Source organism: Molossus molossus, unplaced genomic scaffold (genome assembly GCF_014108415.1).
Source record: "Molossus molossus isolate mMolMol1 unplaced genomic scaffold, mMolMol1.p scaffold_m16_p_20, whole genome shotgun sequence".
Lineage (NCBI taxonomy): Eukaryota > Metazoa > Chordata > Mammalia > Chiroptera > Molossidae > Molossus > Molossus molossus.
This window is the reverse complement of record NW_023425356.1, coordinates 38,958,370-38,971,946: the sequence shown is the minus strand read 5'-3', so window position 1 is coordinate 38,971,946 and position 13,577 is coordinate 38,958,370. Positions and strand designations below refer to the sequence as shown.

The 13,577-nt window shown below is 51.5% G+C and overlaps 1 protein-coding gene across 2 annotated transcripts in view; it reads left to right on the top strand.

The window, feature by feature from the left end:
* Nucleotides 1–13,577, top strand: part of PTPN14 (protein tyrosine phosphatase non-receptor type 14) — a 163,618-nt gene that overhangs the window by 115,336 nt on the left and 34,705 nt on the right. For both annotated transcript variants that reach the window (XM_036272478.1, XM_036272479.1), the window contains 4 exons: nt 1,978–2,045; nt 7,030–7,100; nt 8,257–8,344; nt 12,350–12,438. In XM_036272478.1, coding sequence (XP_036128371.1) covers nt 1,978–2,045; nt 7,030–7,100; nt 8,257–8,344; nt 12,350–12,438 — 316 coding nt within the window. The remainder of the gene's footprint in view (nt 1–1,977; nt 2,046–7,029; nt 7,101–8,256; nt 8,345–12,349; nt 12,439–13,577) is intronic.

Sequence of the window (13,577 nt, the reverse complement as noted above, 5' to 3'; positions counted from 1 at the left end):
CATATCAGTTTCAAATAATAGCTTTAAACATCATGGTGTAATCTCATGCAGTTAAAGAGAGAAATAAAATGCACTGTTGTAATGTGAAACAGCGCACGTGTATTAGAGTTAATACATCTTTCGACCTATCCTTCTTAGATTTATCCGACACCTATTTTTTTTTATTTTTTTATCCTCACCCAAGGATGTTTTTTCCATTGTTTTCAGACAGAGTGGGAGGAAAGGAGGGGGAGGGGGAGAATTGACAGCTATTTTTTTTTATCATCACTAAATCGTACTTATATTTTTTTACGTATATTTATATGACATGTTACATAATTCTCTACATTATTTCTACATTGCTCTTTATTGATAGCTTAATTGTCTAGAGTCATATTTAAAACAAGAAGATACAAATAGGATGTTAAAAGAGACACATTTTCCTTTCAGTCATTATTTTCTTTAAAATCAATTAACGTCTGAATGTCAGCCTGCCAGGCCTTGGTGTGTGGGCTGTTGTTTTCGAAGCTTGTGAACTGAGCTCCCCTCCCAGACCCTGAGCTGCAGGCAGATGTTCTGGGTTCTACACGTGTATGGGGTGCCTCCCCTCGACCTCTCTCATTCCAGGGTCTTAGCCGGTTAGCGGTTTCTGTTGTCTGCACAGTTCCTAGTTCCCCAGTATTGTTACCCTGTGGATGGAAGGACAGAAAAAATGTTGTATCCCATCTGTTCACTTAAAGGCCGGAAAAGGAAGGAACCGAGCCCAGAACATTGTAACAGAACTCAGTGGTTGTGACAGAAAATCATCAAAATAGTGGAAAAAGACACCCTTAACAGGGAGGAGAGAGAGGAGACACAGTATGTCCCTCTTTTCCAAATCGGTTCTTTGTCCTTTGAAAAAGCTTGCTTTCCTGTTCATTTTATTCCCTCTCCCCCTACCCCCCATGGAGCTTCCTGCGGGCACCCCGGATTTGGGAAGGCCTTGGGGAGAGCTTTTTGGCTGAAGGACGGTGGTGAAACGTCTCCGGACCCCCTTCTCTTTGGGTCCTCAGTCTGACGAGCGCTGCTCTGGCCGTAACATTTGTGACATCGTTTTCTTGAGAGCCTTGCTGGGCCGTTAGAAAGACATATCCACAGAGATGTGTCATCCTGAAACACGGTAACTGGTGACCAAACCCGAACACAGGCAGAGCAGGTGATCGCCGTCCTGAAGGTCCTGAAGGCCCCCGTTGGTCACCTGTCCCTCCGCCTTCGCGGCAGCAGGTGGCGTCTCTCTGCTGGCCTTCGGCGGATCCCGGCCTTCTCTCCCCTGGCTACCTTGCCGTCACCTGAGGCCACGTCCACCTGATACTAAATCTTTTACACGAGATTAAAAGATCTGATTTTTTTCGAGAGTAAGTGGAATTCGAAGCAAGAGATTTCATACGACACAGGCTCACTGTCTCTGTTGCGTGAGCTCAGACACAGCATGATGAGATGAAGACAGGAAAAAAGCAGAATTTTTGGCCTCTTGCAGCCTGTGAAGATGTTTGGTAGGAGGTGTAAAGATTTGCAGGGTTGCTTGCCAAGGGTGATTTACAGAGGGGATTTCCAGCTGCAAATATATAAAGAGAGACAGATGGGTTTGGCTCTCCAGTTCCCTAAATGAACCTTGAGTGAGAAAGTCCCCTGGGCAGATATTCTTAAGGTCTGTGTTGGTGCATATTTAACAAGGGGATAAATACAGGTTTGGTTGAAGTTTTAAAAATAGCTTAGGAATCACTTTCAAATTTCCCCGTCCTTCCTAGAAAATCAAGTAGCAGTGCCCACCGGCTGGTATTGACAGAATTCTGAGACGTGGTAACAGTATCAAACACCTCTCAGCACCGTTTGATTTCGTCATCGGGCTGAAGTGGGATGATGTGGGAAGAAGAAAGGTGGGAAGTCCACCCATTGTATCCATCTTTAATTTCATATAAAAATGAAATCATTCCCTCTCCCCTCTTCTCTTCTTTTTAGCGGATTTTGGAGACTACAACCAGTTTGATTCCCAAGACTTTCTCAGAGAATATGTGTTGTTTCCTATGGTAAGTATAATTCCCTTTGTCTGCATTGATTTTCTGCCTTCTTTGGATGTTTAATTCTTTCCTTTGGAAATCTCAGTATTTCACACGCACACGTTTCCTGGGGAGGAAAGTCCACGAATGTGTGGAGTTTGGACAAGTTTTGTAAAACACTGAAAAGGGAGAGATGCCTCTTCCCCCCTCCTCGAGACCCTTCTGTGTTCCTCGCCCCCCCACCCCCACCAGTGCCACCACTGCTATCCCCCAGTGGCTCTCTGCTTTTCTGGACACGTGGAGCTCATTTCCAAACCAGAGCCTCTGTGCTTGGGTTGCCCCTCCTGGAATCCCCTGCTCCAGATCTCCCGAGGACTTGCCATTCGGGTCTTGATGGAAGTACCACCTCCTTAGACAGGAATTTTTGGTCCTTGACCACTGTGTGATGTACTTCAGCCAGCAGCCACATCCTGCTGAACCTCTTTTGCTGTGTGTATTCCAGAGTTCTCACAATCTGAATCGCTTCTCGTCTGTCTATCTCTCTCTCTTGTCAGCTTCATGGTCCTCAGCCTGGGACCCTCTCCGTCTTGTCCACTGTCATCTTGCATTTGGCCTGTGCTCATAAAAATTCGTTGAATGAGTCATGAAGTAAAATGTCCACTCCTGGGTTAAATTAGGGATGAGGCTAGGTTTTAATCCCTGGGGAGTTTTTGATTGTTTATTTTATTTTTTTTGTAGCTTTGGTGTAAATGAGGAAAGTGTTAACGAGAAAGGATTAAGACAGTAGCCCTGGCCGGTTTGGCTCAGCGGTTAGAGCGTCGGCCTGCGGTCCAGAGAGACCCGGGTTCGGTTCCCGCTAAGGGCATGTACCTCGGTTGTGGTTTGTCCCCGGCCCTGGTTGGGTCGTGCGGGTGGCAGCCACTCAATGGGTCTCTTTCATGTCGATGTTTCTCTCTCTCTCGCTCTTCCTCTCTCTCCCTCCCACTCTATCTGAACAAAAAATGGGAAAATGTCCTCAGGTGAGGATTAAAAAAAAATTAAAAAAGAAAAAAGACAGTGGAAAAGCCCTGTTAGGGAAGAGCTCTGTGCAGTGCATCGTTCTGGCTCTGACTCTGGAATCCTACTCAGTCAGCACTTACTGTTCTGATCAACTGTTTGGCCCACAGCACTGGCCTGGGTAACCAACCCCGGGGGCTGAAGTTATACAAGAGAACAGTGCTTGTTCCTAGGCAGACAGCGGAGTGGTTGAGTCCATCGAAAGTTTGCAAAATCCGAATCAAGGTCAAGTGTATTCAAGCACATGGGGATTTCATGTGGGGAGAGGGTTACATGTGCTTGGGGGCTTCCCGAACGTTTGCAGGCTGGTGGCGTACGAGCTGTGTCCTAGCGGGCGGGCGGGACTGCAGAGAGAAAGGGGACGAGGAATGACCTACACAGCAAGGAGCAGCGGCGGGGTGGGGAAGGGTCAGCTGGCCATCTGACTGTCACTCAGGCTGCAAGAGGGGACCTGAAGGTGGCAGATGAGGCTGCAGCATCTGAGGAATTAGAACACACGGGCTCCGCCCAGGGGCTTACAGACCCCACTTTGAGAACTGCGGGAGTAGAGCAGTGAGATTGTTTGTGGGGACAGGTCGGCTGACAGGTCGCATGTTCTTGGCAGGAGATAGGAACTAGGTGTAAGCAGTGTAGATGAAAGCAAGAAAGCAAAGCAAGAGGTATTTGGGAAGTAAAATGGACAGAACTTGGCATCTAACTGGGATAAAGTCAGGTGCCTGGTGACAAGGTTGTGAGATACTAGGGAAAGTTAGGCCGTGGTTATTACCCATAGTCAGTGCATGAGAGGAATTTAAATTGGTCCCCAGATGACCTTATTCTTATAAGTTAGGGGAATCCTGCAAGATGTCTAGCTTTGCACGAATAGCTCTACCCTGATGTGTTTTCTTTGAGAAAACAGCAGTTTCCTATGCTGGGCCTGTTCTTTTTTATGCCTGATTAATCTGCCATTAAATCAACCTCCCTTCAGAGAGATTACCATATTCCTAGGCTCCTACCAGCCGTCATGGATATTCCACACCCCCCTTTACCCTCGACCCATTGTGGCCTGTGGTCAGGACGTTCCGAGCACAGGGGTCAAGCCTCCTGTGCCCATACCCGGTCTGAACTTGAGCAAGTTATCTAACCAGTTTTTCATACAGTGGTTCTCAGCCTTCCTAATGCCGCGACCCTTTAATACAGCTCCTCGTGTTGTGGTGACCCCCAACCATAAAATTATCTTCATTGCTACTTCATAACTGTAAATTTGCTACTGTTATGTCTTAGGCGACCCCTGTGAAAGGGTCATTCGACCCCCAAAGGGGTCGTGACCCACAGGTTGAGAACCACTAGATTCTAAACCATGAGGCTGTCAGGCCTAATTGGATTGTGAAGGTGAAGGAGAGAATGTCTAAGTACTGCAGCTGGCACCTGGTAAATGCCCAGTGAGCGTTGACTTAGTTGTCATCATCTCCATCATATCATCATCGTTATGGTTACTTCCAGCATTACTGTCCTGTCTCCACTGGGCAAGGACAGGGATGCTGAAGACTGTGCTTTCCTGGTTGCAATGATACATGCATCTTGAAATGTAACCAGAGAGAGAGCAGGCAGCTTTATAGAATTAAAACCCGCTTGACAATAGGAAACTGACACGTTGCATATTGAGTTGAGTTGAGTCAGCATTTACGGATCCCTTACTGCATTGTATAAAAGCCCCTTGATGGGCCCCGGGAATGATATGGAGAACAGGTGACCTTGGGTGCCTAGAATCCAGTGGACGAGGGAGACAAAGACAGAGGGTGTGATGAGCGTACAAATAACTGTGAGAAAGATGTAGGCAGACTGGGTCAGGGCTCTGGCAGAGACACAGAGTGGACGGGGCAGGCCCAGGGGAGAAGTTGGCATCTAGCTTGAGGGCCTATGGATGCCCTGCTGCAGGAATGGTAACTGAGAGGGGTCCCAAAGGATGGGGGGACATTTCACACCTCTGATGTGAGGGGTCAGGGTGGTCCTCCAGGTAGGGTCGGCACGCGTAGGAGTCCGTAGTAAAAGCCATCTTAGGAAGAGGGGTTTGCCTGAGCCCTTGAGACAGGAGGTCTGGAAGGGAAGGCTGGGTCCCTCCCAGTGCAGTGGCCTGAATACCAGGCCCAGGTGCTGACCTAATTGAGCAGGCAGTGGGGAGCCACGGCAGGTTGTAAACTTCCTGCGTGGTTCCACTAGCGCTTTCAAAGGGGAGCATGCATTCCTTGGGGGGGGAGGGCAGATGGGCTGAATGGCTGTGTTTGATCTTAGAAAGTAACCGAATTTGTCAAATGGCATTTTTGCAGCCGAGGAAAGAACAAAGTTAAACACACAGGGCGCTCCACAGGTGTGCGGCTGTGTACGGGCAAGCACGCTGCCCCTTTTCACTGGCGCGGGGCCGCTCTCGCCACCGTGGCGGGGGCCATACCTCGGGGAGGCCCCGGCACCGCTGAGGCTGTGGAGGGAACACAATGGCAGAGGGTGCCTGCGGACAGGTTCTTCTTTCAAAGAAGGAAGCAGAGGTTTAATGGAGCCCTTTCTGATCTTCACTTAATCTTTTTTTTATTTTTTATTCTATTGCCTCATGCCTTTTATTCGCTTTTCAAAATTAGGCTCAGGTTATTAGTACTCCTCAAAGCCTCGATGCACACACGCAGCTAAATCGAAGCCATGTGGGATCTGTTATTCCACAGCATAGAACTGAAAATGCTGGGATCGTGCCTACTGTGGCCTTGAGTCATTTCAGTGGATGGCCAAACGGGACAGAGCACATCGATTAGTTAACGCAGGGAAAGTAAGAGCTTCCGGGAGTTCCACCTCCTTCGAGGTTCCCGTGGCCGTCGGCGGAGCTGAAGAACTTCCAGGGTAGTCACACCCCCGTCCCTCCGCTCTACGGAAGGCTGGTTTCGCACTTCCCAATTCGAGCTAGGATAGTCCTTGTAGTTTCGAGGGGTGCCTTTTGGGGGGTAGTGTTTCATCGATGAGAAGTTGTGAAATTGGAGGTGACCTTTATGTAAATGGTATTTTAGAATCAAGGAAGTGAGGCATTTTGGATGTTTTCTACCCGAACATCACCCACATACCCCCACACTGAACGTTTGGGCGACTCACCAGGACACAGCCCGGGACCCTTCTGACACCCCTCTGGAGCTCAGAGGAGGTGGTGCACATCTGTGCCCTCCTAGGTGCTGGGGAGGGGGAGGCAGCTGGCCCCAGGCCACTGTCTGTGTCTCAGGAATCAGTGGCTCCTGTCTCCCTGTCTGGGGTTTATTCCTCCATCTCTCACAGGGCTTTGCTGCTAAATTTAACAGGCCCTGTAAACGCTGCCTCTCGCATTGAAGGGGAGTTGGGAAGAGACGTGGGTAATTGGCTCTGGCTCACCACGGTCCCAGGGGCCGGGGTTTGGGTTGGTTGGGACACCAGCTGGGCAGCCGTTACCCCCGAGCTCCGTGGAGGCCTGTCGGCCGGCCCAGCCTCTCTGCTCCCGAGGCTCCATCACGCAGCATCGGAACGAGCAGGCGGTGACTGGGTTTGCTGGCGCTGTGGTGGAGGACAGAAGGCCAGGCACAGTCCCTTCCGAGGCTCAGCCTTTGAAGGGAGGATGGTCTGGAGCCTCATCTGCCTCATCCCTGATGGTTAAAAACATGGACGTACTTAGGAAGCATTGTTAATGAAAGCGAGTCTGAGAGGCAGGTAGGGAAGAAGAAAATGAATGAAAAAAAGTAAAGAACTATTCCCAGACCCTGCAGCATCTAGGTGGCCCCCCCAAATGTGCCTTAAAACAGTCTAAGTTTAGTGGAGAGCGCTGTTAGAGAAGTAGACATGAACCCCCAGTCCTAAAGATGACAGCCTGGCGTTGGAAGGAGTACAGGGGCGATGGAGGACGTGAGGGGAACTCGGAGCACGCCGGGAGAGGAGCAGACAGATAAAGTGACCCCCAGTGCGTCTGTTTCCACAGGACCTGGCCCTGGAAGAGGCTGTTCTGGAGGAGCTGACGCAGAAGGTGGCCCAGGAGCACAAGGCGCACAGGTAGGCAGGCCGAGGGCAGGGCGGCGGGGCCAGCGCGCAGCCACTGGCCTGTCCACGGCGGGAGGCTTGGGCCCCCAGCCCCTGGTCGAGTCGACACGGGTCTGTTTCTTCAGCCTGTGACTCAGTTCTGCCCTGAGTGCTCTGCTCTGTTTTCTGTCTCCCCTCCTCCCCTTTCCCTCACCAGCGAGCCCGCACTGACGGGGGGGCTGGTGGCCGGGAGACTTCCTCTCCGTGACCTTCCTAAAACGCCGTAGCCAGGCCTGGGCAGCCGGGGCTGCCTGTGCTGAGTGGGGACGGGGAAGAGCTACTTGGCTGGGAACCTCAAGATCACAGGTAGAGGCTGGCAGCCTGAGTGTGGTCCCGGGCCTGCCCCGAGCTCTTGCGGAGCAATGCAAGCAGCCTTCCCCTCTGACCTCAGAGGACCTGAGTGTGGTCCCGGGGCTGCCCCGAGCTCTTGCGGAGCAATGCAAGCAGCCTTCCCCTCTGACCTCAGAGGACCTGAGCGTGGTCCCGGGCCTGCCCCGAGCTCTTGCGGAGCAATGCAAGCAGCCTTCCCCTCTGACCTCAGAGGACCTGAGCGTGGTCCCGGGCCTGCCCCGAGCTCTTGCGGAGCAATGCAAGCAGCCTTCCCCTCTGACCTCAGAGGACCTGAGTGTGGTCCCGGGCCTGCCCCGAGCTCTTGCGGAGCAATGCAAGCAGCCTTCCCCTCTGACCTCAGAGGACCTGAATGTGGTCCTAGGGCCTCTCGTCTTGGCCACCGGGCTCCCGAAATACCACCCTCATAAACTCTTTATTGTTCTTTCCCCTTTCCTTTGAGTAGTTGTGATTTTTTTCCCAGGTGGGAGAAAAAAACTTTTTTTTTTTTTAAGCAAGCAGCATGCTTCTGAAGGCTGCCTGGAACAGTGCTTTGGCCTTGATCAGGCTGCGGCTCTTCGTTAAGGACGTCACCTTCCTCTGATTGCTCCCCGGTGAATAAAAGGCTGCTGGGGAATAGGTTATGAGTTCTTCACAGCCCGCCTGCCCTCCTGGGTGGGGGGTGGTTGCTCTTCCCAGACCCGCAGCTGAGCCGCCGCCCTGGAAGACCAGCAGGAAGGGGGTCGTCCGCCCACTCGGTTTGCCCATAACCACCTCCTCCTCCCGTGCTTTCTGATTTCAGTGGGATCCTGCCCGCCGAGGCGGAGCTTATGTACATCAACGAAGTGGAGCGTTTGGACGGATTTGGACAGGAAGTCTTCCCCGTGAAGGTAGCGCACCCCGCCCTGCTGCGGCCCGCCGCGAGGGACACGGGCATCTGGAAAGCCGCTGTTGATAGCAGCAGAGCGGCGTGGCTTGCTTTCTGCCACGTGCCGCGTGCCACGTGCCGCGGCAAATCCCGTTGGCTTTAGTGAAGCACAGGTTTTTTGAGTAACTGAGAGATTTTGAAGTTTTGCATGGATTTCAGCTGAAGAAAGTCTCATGTGTAAGACAACCGGTCTGAGTGAGGACCAGACCCCAGCCCATCCTGCGCTGTGAAGGGGTCGAGACACACACCTAGTCTTGTCCCAGGACAAGGGGCTCGAGTCATAGTGCCTTCTTTTTTTTTTAATCCTCACCCGAGGACATTTTCGCATTTATCTTCAGATAGAGCAGGAGGGAGAGAGGGAGGAACAGAGAGAGAGAAACATCAATGTGAGAGAGACACATCGAGTAGCTGCCACCCACACAACCCCAACTGGGGCCAGGGATGAACTGCAGCTGAGGTACGTGCCCTTAGTGGGAACCAAACCCGGGACTCTCTGGTCCGTGGGCCGACATGCTAAACCAGCCAGGGCCTTTGTTGTTTTTTTTTTAACTTTTTTCCCCTTTATAGATTTTAGAGAGAGAGGAAGTGTAAGGGAGAGAGAGAGAGAAACATCGATGAGAGAGAACATTGATTGGCCGCCTCCTGCATGCCCCCCACTGGGAATCTGGCCCACAACCTGGGCATGTGTCCTGGCAGGGAATCGAACTGGTGACCTCTTGGTGCATGGGTCAGTGCTCAACCACTGAGCCACACCTGCTGGACATGTGTGCCTTAATGAAGACCCTCACCCCGAGGTTTCTGCCCCATACTTATTCTCTCTTCTGTTCTTTAAGCTGATACAGATGGTTTCTGGTGGAGAATGAAGCGTTCCCTTTATGCAATCACGCTTCCTCTCTCCTGTGCCATAGAGCCTCTGTTTGGGTTTCCAGCCCCTCGAGTGTTCTGGAAACTACGCCTAGGAAACCATGACAGCGTGTCACCTCCTTTGCCAAAGAAGGGCACCTCCTGAAGTGGGCGTGGGCGTGGGGGAGGTCACAGAGCACCCGGCAGTTCAGAGCTCATAACCCAGACTCAGTTCCTCTCTCTGCTGACCAGCTTGACAGAAGACGGAGCTTTTATTCGAAACCTAAAGCAACTGGCACATCGCAGTAATTTGGGAGACGCCTGCCATTTCAGCGCCGCCACTTCACCGCAGACGGGCTCCGCTGCCTGTTTTATAAGTGTTCTGCGCCCCTCTGTTTCGGGGCTGCAGTTTGCCTTAATGAGAACTGCCCGTGCGCATCCAGTAGGACCGAGCGGGGCGGCTGCCGCCCGCGGACAGAGCTAAATGGCTCTGTTTTAGATTTGTTTAATTTCCTTTTGCTTCTCTCGTGGCTGCCCTGGGTGGGCCTGTAATCCATTTTCCTTGCAATAATGTCTCAGCAGCCATCTGCAGCCCACTTACATTTCAGCAGCCCGTAGATAGTCGTGGTCTTCGGGGTCATGGAAATAGAGTCAGCTTTCCTCCACTTCTAGAACACTGACTTCCAGTCCCTGGAAGTTGGGTTTTGTGGCGGTGGTCATTTGCTTGTTTTGTTTTCAGTACTTCTGAATTGTGGGCGGTAGGGGCGGTGGAGATAGTGCTGGAATCTCCTGGGCTTGGTTCTGATGCACTTTCTAGGATGTTCTTTTGTGGGAAAAGTTCAAGGGGACACTGTACCTTTCTCTGAGTGGGCAGACGGTCATTGCTGACTCACTACCCATGGGGCGTCAATTAGCTGGGCTCCCCCCCCCCCCATATCTGTTCATGACTCAGGTGACACCTTCGGACCACAGGATTCCTGGCAACCCAAGAATGATGGGGGGGCAGTTAGCAGTGCCAGTGGGGGCAGAGTGGTGAGGTCAGCTCTGAGACAGTGGAAAGCAGACAGGACAGTGTGCAGGGACAGACTGTGGTCCTTAGTGACCAAGTCAAGTGTAAAACCATGCTATGGTGGATATGTCCTAGGGAGGAACATTTCTGTTTAGTGGGAGCTTTATCATGAGTGGTTCCTCAATAATGCTCAAGGTTGGAGGGATATCCACTCGTTTCCCGACAGGTCTGCCCACCTTGTCCACAGACAGGTGTGGCTGCTATCCGTCCTGTCGGGTCAGCGCATGGGCTTGGGCAGGGTGCTCTCCAGTGAGTCATAGTCTGGAGCCTTGATCCTTGGCTAAGGTCACGGTAGAGCCTTTGGTTTTGACCAGCGCAGTGCCTCAGGCATCGGTTCTGAGATTTTTCCACTGCCCCGCCCTGGTGATCTGCCTTCCTGTGTCCCTGTCACCAGCAGACTCTGTACCCGTCTGCTGGCCGAGTGCCCAGGGGAGTCTTTCTGTCGGATTTTCCTGTCTCTTCCCATTTCTACTGCACCTGCCTCCTTTCCCCATGTACTTTTTCCATCATATCGCTTCCCTCTTCATTTCTCGTAACGACAGGTGCCCTTTCTCCTTCCCGGTCCTCTCTCTCCCAGCCGTCTGCTTTGGCCAGCAGCAGGGTCTCACCTTTCTCCATCCCCCTTAGAAGACTTCGATCCAATGTCAGCTTTGGTGCGGGGACACGGCCAAGCCGATTGTAGGCAGTGAGGTCCACACCCTCCCATGTCCACAAAGCTCTCGACCAGCGTTCAGCTCTCATCTGGACCATGAATAGATGGCGAAGCCTCACCCTGCATGATGCCCTAATAGGAATCACAGAGGCCAACACAATGAGAGCACAGCCTAGAACACAGATTCTGTAGGTGAAGAACCCCAGCCCCAGATACCACCCAGTCCGTCTCAGAGATACTTGTATGTGTGTGTGTGTGTATCCATCCTCGAAGGAATAGATGGCTTTTATTTATTCATTTAATTGTTGACAATATTGCAGCTGGCCCCCCATTTGCCCTTCCTTTACCCACCTCCTCCAGCCCCTGCCCCCCCAAGTCCCTCACCTCATTATTGTCTGTTGACTATGCATCTGTGTATATGAGTTCCTTGGTTAATCTCTTCCTGTCTCCCCCACTCCCCTCTGGGATCTGTCAGTCTGTTCCCTGCCCCTGGATCTGTTTTGTTTGTCAGTTTATTATGTTCATTAGATACCACTTACAAGTGGGGAACAGATTGCTTTTTAAAAGGAACATTCCAAAAATAAAACAACTCTCAGAAATTGAAAATATGATATCAGAAATGGAAAACTTAATAGGTTAGAAGATAAAATTAAGAAAATCGCACCAAAAAAAAAAAAAAAAAGAAGAAGAAAGTAATAGAACGTGGGAGGCAGAAGATGAAATCAGAGGGCCAGCCTAGGATGGCCAACCTCTGAATAACAGGAGTCCCGAAGGAGGAAACGGGACGTAGGAACTCAAGAAGGAGGAACACTTGTTTCTAAAATAAAAAGACAAGCTGGGTAGGTTCATATGAGATGCACTCTTGTGCTTTAAGTGGTGGAAGCTGGTGCCTCCCAGGGAGAGGAACTTGGGGGGGCCAGGTCTGCTGTGGGTTTCTTTTAAACGCGCTCTAAAGCATAGCCAGTGCTTCGAGCCCCGTGCACATGTAGCTGCACATATGTAATGTGCATATGTAATCAAGCTGTATGCATGTACAGTTTTGATTGACAGAACAAAAACTAAGGCTGAAAAAAATACTACCAGATGTTCACGGAAGAGAAACCTGACTGCCAGCCCGCCTGAGAAAGCCCTGTCCCGTCCGCCAGGAGAGGCTGACAGAGTGAGAGGAGGGGGGACAGCTGTGCGTGCTGCATCAGGACGCACAGTGGGCGCACCCTTTCGGGATCTAGTTGCCTTATTGCCGTGCCGCTGCCTGTGATTCATTTCACGTACTGGTGAGAAACGGGGCGTGGTCCCCACGGGTGGCGGCCCGCGTGCTGGTGCGGCCGTGGCGGCCCGCGTGCTGGTGCGGCCGCCGCGGGGCATCTGTTTCATCGCACCTATGTTTTGTTGATCTCCTCCAGGACAATCATGGAAACGGAGTGCACCTGGGCATTTTCTTTATGGGGATTTTCGTGAGGAACAGGATTGGAAGACAAGCAGTAATACACAGGTAGAGTTATTTACCTTTCCCCCACTTTTCCTTTATCTCCTTGAGGAATGCCAGAAACACCCACTGGATGGCAAAGGTACACCGATGACTGAGTCAGCCTGCCCTGCACAGTTGCGCTCCTGGTAGCTCAGTTAAGATTAGTCCTCTGGGACTAAGTGGTTATGGAGAGATTTATCTCCCTTTTCCTGGAGGCCTGTTTGGGAGTGGGGGCAGGGGAAGCCTCCTTCCCACCTGACTCCAGGAATGCACGCTGAAACCCCGCGGAGCTGAAGAATGGGAACACAGCTTTATGGGTCTGGTTGAAAACAGACTCTCCAGTTGTCTCTTGCTGATCACCTTTGTGGGGACATTCGTGACCGGTCATTACATCCAAACTGCCTCCTTCCCCTTGTCCTGCACCCTCTGCCTAACCACAGGTGGTGGAAGAATGCAAACTAGTTTTTATATTCCTAAAGAAGAATTAGGTGAAGTATGTTTTGAAAAAGCAATCAATTTGTTATAAATTAAAGGACTTGGCTACTTTTTACTCTGTTGACCCTTTAACCCTCTTTTCTTTTTTTTTTTTTATCCTCACCCGAGGACATTTTCCCATTTTTTTTGTTCAGATATAGTGGGAGGGAGAGAGAGGAAGAGAGAGAGAGAGAAACATCAACGTGAAAGGGACACATCAAGTGGCTGCCACCCCCACGACCAACCAGGGCCGGGGACAAACTGCAACCGAGGTACATGCCCTTAGCGGGAACCGAACCCGGGTCTCTCTGGACCGCAGGCCGACGCTCCAACTGCCGAGCCAAACCGGCCCGAGCTAATCCTCTTTTCCTTTCCATTTAACATGCGTGGAACCAAAAAAGGGGTGTGTCCGAGCGTCCCTGCAATGGCATGGCAGTGAGCTTGCTTTGTCCTGGTGCCCATAGATCCCATGTAGTGTCAGCGATCTTAAAAATTTTGCACGCTCACTTTTATTTGCAAGGGAACACGGCCTGCTGTTTTCGGAAGGACGACTGTCCTGTGTGTGCTGATAGGCAGCGCTGTCTGTGCATGAGGGCAGGGGATCAAAGATGCTCTCAGAGTGCAGCACCGTGGCCAGCCACCGACTCTCTGGGCCAGCAGTGGCTGCGGGTCATTCTGAGAAACTTTCC